We start from the raw sequence: 12598 nt of genomic DNA on the forward strand, positions 1-12598 counted from the left end.
GAGTGGTTGTTTTTGGTATTACTTTCGACTTGTAATATTTTATTACTAATATGAAATATTCGAGAACTACCTCTTATCATTGATCACCATAATTATTGCCATTATCAATTTTGTGTTTCAATGTAGATATTTTTGTTCCAGGCTCCAAAGAAAGCTAAGATGACGCCTTAGGACATTCTAAGGAACTTAACCATGGACGGCTCAAAGCCCTTAAACAATCAGAGTAAATGACTGGCAGTCGAATGATGTGCTTTTAATAGTTTTGTACAAGTTTATTTTCCGAAGTAGAAACATGTTTTCGAAACAGCAAATTTTGGTTCAAATAATCATTCTGTATTATGTTTGATGAATTTTATTCATTTCTTTCATGTTGGTCTGTAGTTATGGTTTATCTCATTTATGTCCGATTTAACGATTGAATGTTAACGCGCACAGCGCTGTTATAAAAACATCGATGACATTATTTCCGGTATGACATCGTTTTGCTAACATTTGGCGATATTTTTAAAGTAAAGATCAATTCATTATTATCTCTAATGTCTGGAAAGCATAAAATAAAGAGAAAGGGTGTGTTTTTTAGTGTAAGATTGTTATATAATTCACCTCGTTCACAACAATGTAAATATTTTGCTTTTGGTGTTCACTCAAGAAAAAAATAACTGTCGTACACTGATACAAACAAGTACCCTCTATAAGTGTTGTATGTCGACTGATTCTAAAGTTGTTTCTTTATATAGAGTTTGATCTGTTTGTTTTTTGCCTTGCGAGTTATATCTGCACTCTCACAGGTATACCGTTTTTACAACTTTAAAAAAAATGTCTTTGACAGAGCAAATTTTCGCGTAAATATCTTCAAACCAGTGATAAAAGATTGCTGACAAAAAATTAGATCGCAAATTTTCATATTTCCGTTCGAAAACCATGTTTAATGAGTAACGGTTTAAGAAAATACATAACACATCAATTTTTGAACTTGAATATAAAAATCTGCGATCTGATTTTTGTCAGCTGTCTTGTATAACTGGTTTCCATGCATTTTCGCAAAAATTGGCTCGTTCCAAGACAAAAAATAAAAAAAGCTGTGAAAACGTTCAATCTCTAAGAGTGCAGCTTTAAAGTGATATCAGAGTACAGTACAACTGTAAATATATTTTAATTTTATTTAACATTGTCATAAAGAATTTAAAGAGTGCTGTTGCTGTGTAGAAAGTTTGAAAGTGTTGTTATATATGCCTTGTAGATTTTTACTGTGAATATAGATTTTTTTTTAACATTGCCATAATGATTCAAAAGAGTGCTGTTGCTGAATATAGAGTTTGAAAGTGTTGTTATATATGCCTTGTAGATTTTTACTGTGAATATAGTTTAATTTTTTTTAACATTGCCATAATGATTCTAAAGAGTGCTGTTGCTGAATATAGAGTTTGAAAGTGTTGTTATATGCCTTGAAAGTTACAATGACTTCAGAGTAGATTATTACTGTAAATATAGTTTCATTTCTTAACATTGTCATAATGATTTTAAAGAGTGCTGTTGCTGTATAGAGAGTTTGATGTATTGTTATATACCTTGCAAGTTATAGTAATTTCAGAGTACTAGATTATTACTGTAAATATAGTTTCATTTCTTAACATTGTCATAATGATTTAAAAGAGTGCTGTTGCTGTATAGAGAGTTTGATAGTGTTGTTATATGCCTTGTACGCTTTCGTGATTTCAGAGTATATAATTACTATTAATACAGTTTAATTTCTTAACATTGTCATAATGATTCTTATGTGTGTGTTTTTATAGACAGTTTGATGTGTTTGTATATGCCTTGCACGCTATAGTGATTTCAGAGTACATAATTACTGTAAATAAAGTTGCATTTCTAAACATTGTCATAATGATTTACGGTAAGTAGAGTTGCCTTTCTTAACATTGTCATAATGATCTACTGTATATAAAGTTGCCTTTCTTAACATTGTCATAATGATCTACTGTATATAAAGTTACCTTTCTTAACATTGTCATAAAGATTTTAAAGTGTTTTGTTGCTGTATAGAGATTTTGATGTGTTTGTATATGCCTTGCACGCTACAGTGATTTCAGAGTACATTATTACTGTGAATAGAGTTGCATTTCTAAACATTGTCATAATAATTTACTGTAAGTAGAGTTGCCTTTCTTAACATTGTCATAATTATTCTTAAGTGTGTTATTGCTGTATATTGAGTTCAGTCTGTTTAATGTGTTTGTATATGCCTTGCAAGTTATAGTGATTTCAGAGTACATTATTACTGTAAATAGAGCTTGATATGTTTACATACACATGCATGTTTTGTACGTAAAAATGACTTTAAAGGAACTCGTTCACATTTTGTAAGTCTAAACATAGAAAATAATTAGTTCTCGTGCAATGTGAAGAAAACGCAAGTAACATAGATTAAACATCATCATTAACATCATATAAGATCTCTCTCTTGCTTATGTATTCTTGCCATTGTCAAATATTTGGATATATTTTCTTTCCGAAAAGCACTGGTACCACTGTTGTAAACTGACTTATGTTCGGCTTGGATTAACAAAAGTCTGCTCAAGTGAGTGTCCATCGATGGCTGTTTTGTGTTTGTTCAACAAAGGAAATAAAATAAATGAATTTCAAATATGAGACAATTGTTGCCAACATAAAATCTGTGAGATAGTCTCTTTAATGTACATTACTGCTGTTAAAATAGTTGTGTTTGTGTAAATATATATTGTACAGTATAGTGGTTTCAAAATACATTCAATGACTGTTAATATAGTTTCATATTTATAAATGTGTTAGTATGTGCATCATATTGATTTGTCTGATAATTCTGCGTCTGGTTAATGTTTTAACTGTTTTTGCATCATACATTTATTCTATAGTTCATCGTGACTGTTAGAATACTTTCATTTGTTTTAATCTGTCTTATAAATTATGCCGATTTTAGAATTCATTGTTACTGTTAGTATACTTTCATTTGTTTTAATTTGTCTTGTAAATAATGGCTTGAAGCGTTTTCACAGGAAATAGTGTTAACCGTATTGTCACACAATTTTATACGTGTGTGTTTATAAACGAGTCCTTTAATAGCGAGCTTTTAAACATTTTTCCTGCATGAACTGAATAAAAGTGTGTGTGTTTTGATAACGAGTGTTCGATTATTATGATCACATGCTATATAAACCGGTAAAAATAAACAAAAAATGATCGTTCTAATGACTTACTACATTCGACACTGATGATATACTTCATTTGACTCTGATGACATGCTTCATTTGACAGTGTTGACATACAAAATGTGTTACTGATGACATACTTCATTTGTTACTGATGACATACTTCATTTGACACGCATAACATACTTCGTTTGACACTGCTGACATACATCGTTTGGCAGTGATGACTGACTACATTTGTTACTGATGACATACTTCATTTGACACGGATTACATACTTCCGTCATTTCACACGGATTACATACTTCATTTGACATGGATTCCATACTACATTTAACACTGATGACATACTACATCTGACACTGATGACATACTACATTTAACACTGATGACATACTACATTTGACACTGATGACTTTCTACATTTAACACAGATGACATACTACATTTGGCACTGATGATATGACATACTATATTTGACACTGATGACATAATACATTTGACACTGATGACATAATACATTTAACACTGATGACATACTTCATTTAACACTGATGACATACTACATTTGACACTGATGACATACTACATTTGACACTGATGACATACTACATTTGACACTGATGACATACCACACTAAACACCTAAGACAAAGTTCATTTTACACAATTGCTAACTTCAATTGTTTTCATCTGCTATATATCGAAACATTTCATTACTCCCTGTCACGAAAATGGAAAATGTAGGAAAATCATTGATTCAGCTTTACGAGTCTCCCCATGATTGATCGATAATTAAAATCCTATTCTATCAATACACGTGTACATTCAGTTAGATGACTAGAATGCATTTGTATTTGTACATATGTTATGGTTAGCATTGTTTTGCTTTATTGCATGACATTTCACATTTTCCTGTTATTCCCATTGTATACATGTATGATATATCTTGTATTGTATGCCCTAATTGTATGCTGCATGTCATTTTCCCGGTATTTGTTTAACCTAGTGTACACCCCAGTAACATTTTATTTATTATAGCATAACCATTTTATTTTAAAGAATGACTGTTAATTCTATTTATACATATATGAATTAGGCAAAAGTGAATGATAAGAATGGTATTTTACGGAAAAATAGGAATTTTTGAAATAAAAACATATTTGAAAAACATCATTTTATAAAGGTAAATGTAATTAAAAAAATACTATTAAGAAATGTGCATTTTGATGAGTCAAGTTATTAAAACAAGCAGTATATATTTATAAAGACGGTACTTCCACGTATGCTAATAGTGTCTGCTATTTATTACCTTTTCCCATGTTAATAATTATAAAATTCAATTACTGAACTAAGATGGTACATGAACGTAAGTTAATGGTGTCTGCATTTTTTCACATTCCCATAGTAATATTTACAATGTTCACTTATTGAAATAAGTACACGGTACATGAACGTAAGATAATGGTGTCTGCACTTTATTCACTTCTGCCATGTTAATAATTATGATGTTTATTATCTAGCTAAGTAGACGGTACATGAACGTAAGTTAATGGTGTCTGTACATCATTTACATTTCGCGTGTTGATATTTATGTTGTTTACTATTGAACTTAGTAGACGGTACATGAACATAAGTTAAAGGTGTCTGCAATTTATTTACTTTTCCCAATTAATAATAATAGTGTTTACTATTGAACCAAGTACTCGGTACATGAACATAAGTTAATGGTTTCTGCACTTTATTTAATTTGCAATGGTAATAATTATAATGTTCATTTATTGATTTTAGTAGGCGGTACATGAACATAGATTAAAGGTGTCTGCCATTATTTACTTTTCGCGTGTTGATAATTATGTTGATAACTATTAAACTAAGTAGATGGTATATGAACATAAGTTAATGGTGTCTGCAATTTATCTACTTTTCGCGTGTTGATAATTATGTTGTTTACAATTAAACTATGTTGACGGTACATGAACATAAGTCAATGGTGTCTTCAATCTATTTACTTTTCCCGTGTTAATAATAATAGTGTTTACTATTGAACCAAGTAGTCGGTACATGAACATAAGTTAATGGTGTCTGCACTTTATTTAATTTCCAATAGTAATAATTATAATGTTCATTTATTGAAATTTGTAGACGGTATATGATCATAAGTTAATGGTGTCTGCAATTTATTGACATTTCCCGTGTTAATAATGATAGTGTTGACTATTGAACCAATTAGACGGTACATGAACATAAGTTAATGGTGTCTGCAATTTATTTACTTCCCAATAGTAATAATTATAATGTTAATTTATTTTGAACTTAGTAGACGGTACATGAACATAAGTTAATGGTGTCTGCAATTTATTGACATTTCACGTGTTAATAATGATAGTGTTGACTATTGAACCAAGTAGACGGTACATGAACATAAGTTAATTGTGTCTGCAATTTATTTACTTCCCAATAGTAATAACTATAATGTTCATTTATTCTGAGCTTAGTAGACGGTACATGAACATAAGTTAATGGTGTCTGCAACTTATTACTTTTCCAATAGTAATAAATATAATGCTCATTTATTGAACTTAGTAGATGGAACATGAACATAAGTTAATGGTGTCTGCAATTTATTTGCTTTCCCGTGTTGATAATGATATTATTTATTATTAACCTAAGTAGACGGTACATTAACATAAGTTAATGGTGTCTGCAATTTATTTGCTTTCCCGTGTTGATAATGATATTATTTATTTTTTAACCTAAGTAGGCGGTACATAGACATAAGTTATGGTGTCTGCAATTTATTTACTTTCCCGTGTTAATAATGATATTGTTTATTATTAACCTAAGTAGACGGTACATGAACATAAGTTAATGGTGTCTGCAATTTATATACTTTTCCGTGTTAATAATGAAATTGTTTATTATTAATATTAACCTAAGTAGACGGTACATGAACATAAGTTAATGGTGTCTGCAATTTATATTCTTTCCCGTGTTAATAATGATATTGTTTATATTTAACCTAAGTAGACGGAACATGAACATAAGTTAATGGTTTCTGCAATTTATATACTTTCCCGTGTTAATAATGATATTGTTTATAATTAACCTAAGTAGACGGAACATGAACATAAGTTAATGGTTTCTGCAATTTATATACTTTCCCGTGTTAATAATGATATTGTTTATTATTAACCTAAGTAGACGGAACATGAACATAAGTTAATGGTGACTGCAATAATTTACTTTCCCGTGTTAATAATGATATTATTTATTTTTAACCTAAGTAGACGGTACATGAACATAAGTTAATGGTGTCTGCAATTAATTTACTTTCCCGTGTTAATAATGATATTGTTTATTATTAACCTAAGTAGACGGAACATGAACATAAGTTAATGGTGTCTGCAATTTATTTACTTTCCCGTGTTAATAATGATATTGTTTATTATTAACCTAAGTAGACGGTACATGAACATAAGTTAATGGTGTCTGCAATTTATTTACTTTACCGTGTTAATAATGATAGTGTTTATTAATAACCTAAGTAGACGGTACATGAACATAAGTTAATGGTGTCTGCAATTTATTTACTTTCCCGTGTTAATAATGATATTGTTTATTTTTTAACCTAAGTAGACAGTACATGAACATAAGTCAATGGTGTCTGCAATTTATTTACTTTGCCGTGTTAATTATGATATTGTTTATTAATAACCTAAGTAGACGGTACTTGAACATAAGTTAATGGTGTCTGCAATTAATTTACTTTCCCGTGTTAATAATGATATTGTTTATTTTTAACCTAAGTAGACGGTACATGAACATAAGTTAATGGTGTCTGCAATTTATATACTTTTCCGTGTTAATAATGATATTGTTTATTATTAACCTAAGTAGACGGTACATGAACATAAGTTAATGGTGTCTGCAATTTATTTACTTTCCCGTGTTAAAAATGATATTGTTTATTTTTAACCTAAGTAGACGGTACATGAACATAAGTTAATGGTGTCTGCAATTAATTTACTTTCCCGTGTTAATAATGATATTGTTTATTATTAACCTAAGTAGACGGTTCATGAACATAAGTTAATGGTGTCTGCAATTAATTTACTTTCCCGTGTTAATAATGATATTGTTTATTTTTAACCTAAGTAGACGGTACATGAACATAAGTTAATGGTGTCTGCAATTTATATACTTTTCCGTGTTAATAATGATATTGTTTATTATTAACCTAAGTAGACGGTACATGAACATAAGTTAATGGTGTCTGCAATTTATTTACTTTCCCGTGTTAAAAATGATATTGTTTATTTTTAACCTTAGTAGACGGTACATGAACATAAGTTAATGGTGTCTGCAATTAATTTACTTCCCCGTGTTAATAATGATATTGTTTATTATTAACCTAAGTAGACGGTACATGAACATAAGTTAACGGTGTCTGCAATGCATTTACTTTCCCGTGTAAATAATGATATTGTTTATTATTAACCTAAGTAGACGGTACATGGACATAAGTTAATGGTGTCTGCAATTAATTTACTTTTCCGTGTTTATAATGATATTGTTTATTATTAATATTAACGTAAGTGGACGGTACATGAACATAAGTTAATGGTGTCTGCAACTAATTTACTTTCCCGTGTTAATAATGATATTGTTTATTATTAACCTAAGTAGATGGTACATGAACATAAGTTAATGGTGTCTGCAATTTATACACTTTTCCGTGTTAATACTGATATTGTTTATTAATAACCTAAGTAGACGGTACATGAACATAAGTTAATGGTGTCTGCAATTTATTTACTTTTCGCGTGTTGATAATTATGCTGAACATTAGCTGTTGAACTAAGTAGACGGTAAATGAACATAAGTTAATGGTGTCTGCAATCTATTTACTTTTCCCGTGTTGATATAATTATGTTGTTAACTATTAAACTAAGTAGACAGTACATGAACATAAATTAATGGTGTCTGCAATTTATTTACTTTTCCCGTGTTAATAATGATAGTGTTTACTATTAAACCAAGTAGACGGTACATGAACATAAGTTAATGGTGTCTGCAATTTATTCACTTCCCAATAGTAATAATTATAATGTTCATTTATTTTCAGCTAAGTAGACGGTACATGAACATAAGTTAATGGTGTCTGCAATTTATTTGCTTTCCCGTGTTAATAATGATATTGTTATCATTAACCTAAGTAGAGGGTACATGAACATAAGTTAATGGTGTCTGGAATTTATTTACTTTTCGCGTGTTGATAATTATGCTTAACATTAGCTGTTGAACTAAGTAGACGGTAAATGAACATAAGTTAATGGTGTCTGCAATCTTTTTACTTTTCCGGTGTTGATATAATTATGTTGTTTACTATTAAACTAAGTAGACAGTACATGAACATAAGTTAATGGTGTCTGCAATTTATTTGCTTTCCCGTGTTAATAATGATATTGTTATCATTAACCTAAGTAGACGGTACATGAACATAAGTTAATGGTGTCTGGAATTTGTTTACTTTTCGCGTGTTGATAATTATGCTTAACATTAGCTGTTGAACTAAGTAGACGGTGAATGAACATAAGTTAATGGCGTCTGCAATCTTTTTACTTTTCCGGTGTTGATATAATTATGTTGTTTACTATTAAACTAAGTAGACAGTACATGAACATAAGTTAATGATGTCTGCAATTTATTTACTTTTCCCGTGTTAATAATTGTAGTGTTTACTATTGAACCAAGTAGACGGTACATGAACATAAGTAAATGGTATCTGCACTTTATTTACTTACCAATAGTAATGATTATAATGTTCATTTATTTTTAGTTTATTCGACGGTACATGAACATAAGTTATTGTTGATAATTATGTTGTTAACTATTAAACTAAGTAGATGGTACATGAACATAAGTGAATGGTTTCTGCAACTTATTCACCTTCCAATAGTAATAATTATAATGCTCATTTTTTAACTAAGTAGACGGTACATGAACATAAGTTTATGGCGTCTGCAGTTATGTTTTTTTTAAAGCAATAATTATAATGTTTATTTATTAAAATAAGTAGACTGTGCATGAACATAAGCTAATGGTGTTTCATGTTAAATAATTATGCATTTAATATTTAAGTAAGTTGACGGTACATGAACATTTGTTTATATTTATATATATATATATATATAGTTTTATTTACTTCTCCCATGTTAAATAATTATACTTTTATTATTGTATTTTGTTGCTTGTTTTTACTTGTATTGGGTTTATTTCGAAATGTGAAATAATGTAGGATACTGTTAGCACATATCGCCAAGTATTATCGTTATGACTCACTTCATTTGACACTGATGGCATACTACTTTTGACCCTTATGGCATACTTCATTTGACCCTTATGGCATTCTTCATTTGACCCTTATGACATACTTCATTTTACCCTGATGACATACTTAATTTGACCCTGATGACATACTTCATTTTGCCCTTATGATTACATTATTTGACCCTTATGACTAGTATTGCATTGACCCTTATTATTTACTTCATTTGACCCTGATGACATACGTAATTTGACCCTTCTGACTTACTTCATTTGACCCTCATGACAAACCTCATTTGACCCTTATCACTTACTTCATTTGACTCCTTTGACTAACTTCTTTTGACACTGATGACATACTAAATTTGACCATAATGACATACTTCATTGGACACTGAGATAATTACCTTAATCAAGAGTTAGTGTGATTGTAGAAATATGACATATAATCAAGAGTAAGTGCGATTGTAGAAATATGACATATAATCAAGAGTAAGTGCGATTGTAGAAATATGACATATAATCAAGAGTAAGTGCGATTGTAGAAATATGACAAATAATCAAGAGTTAATGTGATTGTGGAATTATGACATATAATCAAGGGTAAGTGCAATTGTAGAAATATGACATGTAATCAAGAGTACGTGTGATTGTGGAAATATGACATACAATCAAGAGTAAGTGCGATTGTAGAAATATAACATATAATCAAGAGTAAGCGTGATGGTATAAAGATGACATATAATCAAGAGTTAGTGTGATTGTGGAAATATGACATATAATCAAGAGTAAGCGTGATGGTATAAAGATGACATATAATCAAGAGTAAGTGTGATTGTGGAAATATGACAAATGGTCGACTTATAACATATAATTGAGAGTTAGTGCGACGGTTGAGTAATAACATATAGTCAAGAGTTGATGTGATGGTAGAAATATGGCATATAATGAAGAGTTAGTGTGATAGTAGAAATATGAAATATAATCAAGAGTACGTGTGTATTACATACATGTATGTTATTATTAAATGATGTAAGGATGAAATAAAAGGAACAAATGAGTTCATTTGCTTGTTTAATACCATGGACATATCTCAATATGCCGCTCAAGGCCACATTTTGACATCAGTCCCCTACAGTACTTACAGTACTTTGATTAAGTATGCAATTATTGACAGATGATTGCTAACAGAGTAAAACCCCTCAACACTTAAGTTTCATTGGCCTTCCCAATGAAGTGGCCACACTATTTAATATTATCCATGGACTTTCACTTGAAGTCAATTTCAACATAATAATACAACATACATGTTAAAAGGACTGTACACCAGATTGGCATGTTAAAACACTACAATGAATTAACACTATTATTTATTTCTACGAGCTACTTCTGCTGTTGACCCGGCATTCATCCGAAGTTGTTTTCGATGAAAAATTGCCGAGGTGATCCGACTGTTGTGATGAAAATGACCCCTGAGTTCGGCAAGTCTTTTATACACCACCCGCCACCAGTATTTTCAGAACTGTAATTAATAATTGTTTAATTTAATTTCTTAAACGACCAAAAGACTGTCCGCGGGTATTCTGATACCCCATTCATAATCAATACTTTTAATGTAAGCACCCTGGTTTGAGAGCAAGAACACAACCCTTTCATTCACACCAATCAGATAAAGGGGTCATAACCCAATGCTGATCTCTGTAGACAATAGTGTTTAGTACTGTTTACGATGATAACCCTTGTATTCGAGCGTTATCCTAAAATAGAGTTTGTCCGACATTGTCAGCAAATCAGGGGCTCTAGATTTTTGAAATGTTCAGATTCTTATTTGTGATGAATCATTACTTATTGCTGAAGACAACTCTTTATGGATAAGTAAACTGCGCATGCTCATATAGTCTAGCCTGCTGTTTGAATATGCAAAAGCGCGATTTAATTGTCAACGCTAATTTAAGTGGCGTCACACTATCTTGCAGTGATTGGAAGGTCTTTTGCATGGATTCATTTTAAACCTGATGCAGTTTGGGAGGGGCTAACACTAACTAGTCGGTTAATATTTATAAAGTAATTTCTCCGTGAGCTCCGCTTCCTTAAGTTACTTATTCACGAAGAAATTACTTAATAAACCCTTACCTATACTTTGAGCACATCTTGGCTGGGCGCATCCGGAACTCCTCAACCATTTTTTTCGAAAACGACCTCAGATGTATATGAACCGCTTACATGTCAGAAATCGCACTTAAATTACGCTCAGGGGCGTAGCCAGAGTTACGCATTCCCGCAAATAAATATGGACAAAAAAGCTAAAAATTATATCAGAATAAAGGAAGATCAGCTAAAGTAAGCATTACTTCTCTGTGCTAGATAGAGTAACGGTCCGCTGTATGCGGCAGATGTGCGTTCATAATATAACATTCCGTTATATACGGATGTACGTTCATACTACGAAGGTTTACTTGGTTGGTAATATGCAAATAAGCAAAGCCCGGGCTCTGTGTGAATAGAGAATTTAGTGTATAGAAGACCAGCGGACACCTTCATGGTTGAGCATGCTTTTCTCTGAAGGGATCTGTTGGCGTGTGTTGGTCTCGCACGTTACAATAACTTAATGAGCTTAAATCAATCACATGATAACTAAAAGGTCGGCGGCCTCGAACTTATAAATCCCTCCAAATACACCAAAGAGCTCAACATGGTAGTTCCATTCTCAATTTTTCCCTGAGGAGCACCCCCCCCTCCCCCCCGCTGAACCCCCAACAACCTAAAGGGATATTCCCCTCCCACACCCGCCCCCGGTCGTGCGTAATATTCAGTAAAGACTCGCTACGCCCCTGACGCTACAAGTAGATGGCATAGTAATTTCAATTTAGCAGTTTTAACTTCATAACTTCAGTCTTGGGAATCTTAATTATGTTTGCAATAAATCACTTCACTGGCAGTCAATTTAAACTTCTACAAGTACAAGCCAAAACACTGCATTCAATTAATAGTATAATTCATTTTTACGAACTTCTTCGGATGATGTACCGGCATACATCCGATTTTGTTTTCTATAAAAATGGAGGAGGAGCTCCGAATGGG

At 31.4% G+C, this 12598-nt stretch overlaps 1 protein-coding gene across 3 annotated transcripts in view; it reads left to right on the top strand.

Annotated features, from left to right (window-relative positions):
- Nucleotides 1-10565, top strand: part of LOC128222914 (uncharacterized) — a 76440-nt gene extending 65875 nt beyond the window's left edge. For all 3 annotated transcript variants that reach the window (XM_052932091.1, XM_052932092.1, XM_052932093.1), the window contains one exon: nucleotides 142-10565. In XM_052932091.1, the coding sequence (XP_052788051.1) occupies nucleotides 142-171 (30 nt within the window). In that variant the 3' untranslated portion in view covers nucleotides 172-10565. The remainder of the gene's footprint in view (nucleotides 1-141) is intronic.
- The last annotated feature ends 2033 nt before the right edge of the window (nucleotides 10566-12598 follow it).

This window comes from Mya arenaria, chromosome 17 (genome assembly GCF_026914265.1).
Source record: "Mya arenaria isolate MELC-2E11 chromosome 17, ASM2691426v1".
Classification (NCBI taxonomy): Eukaryota; Metazoa; Mollusca; class Bivalvia; order Myida; family Myidae; genus Mya; species Mya arenaria.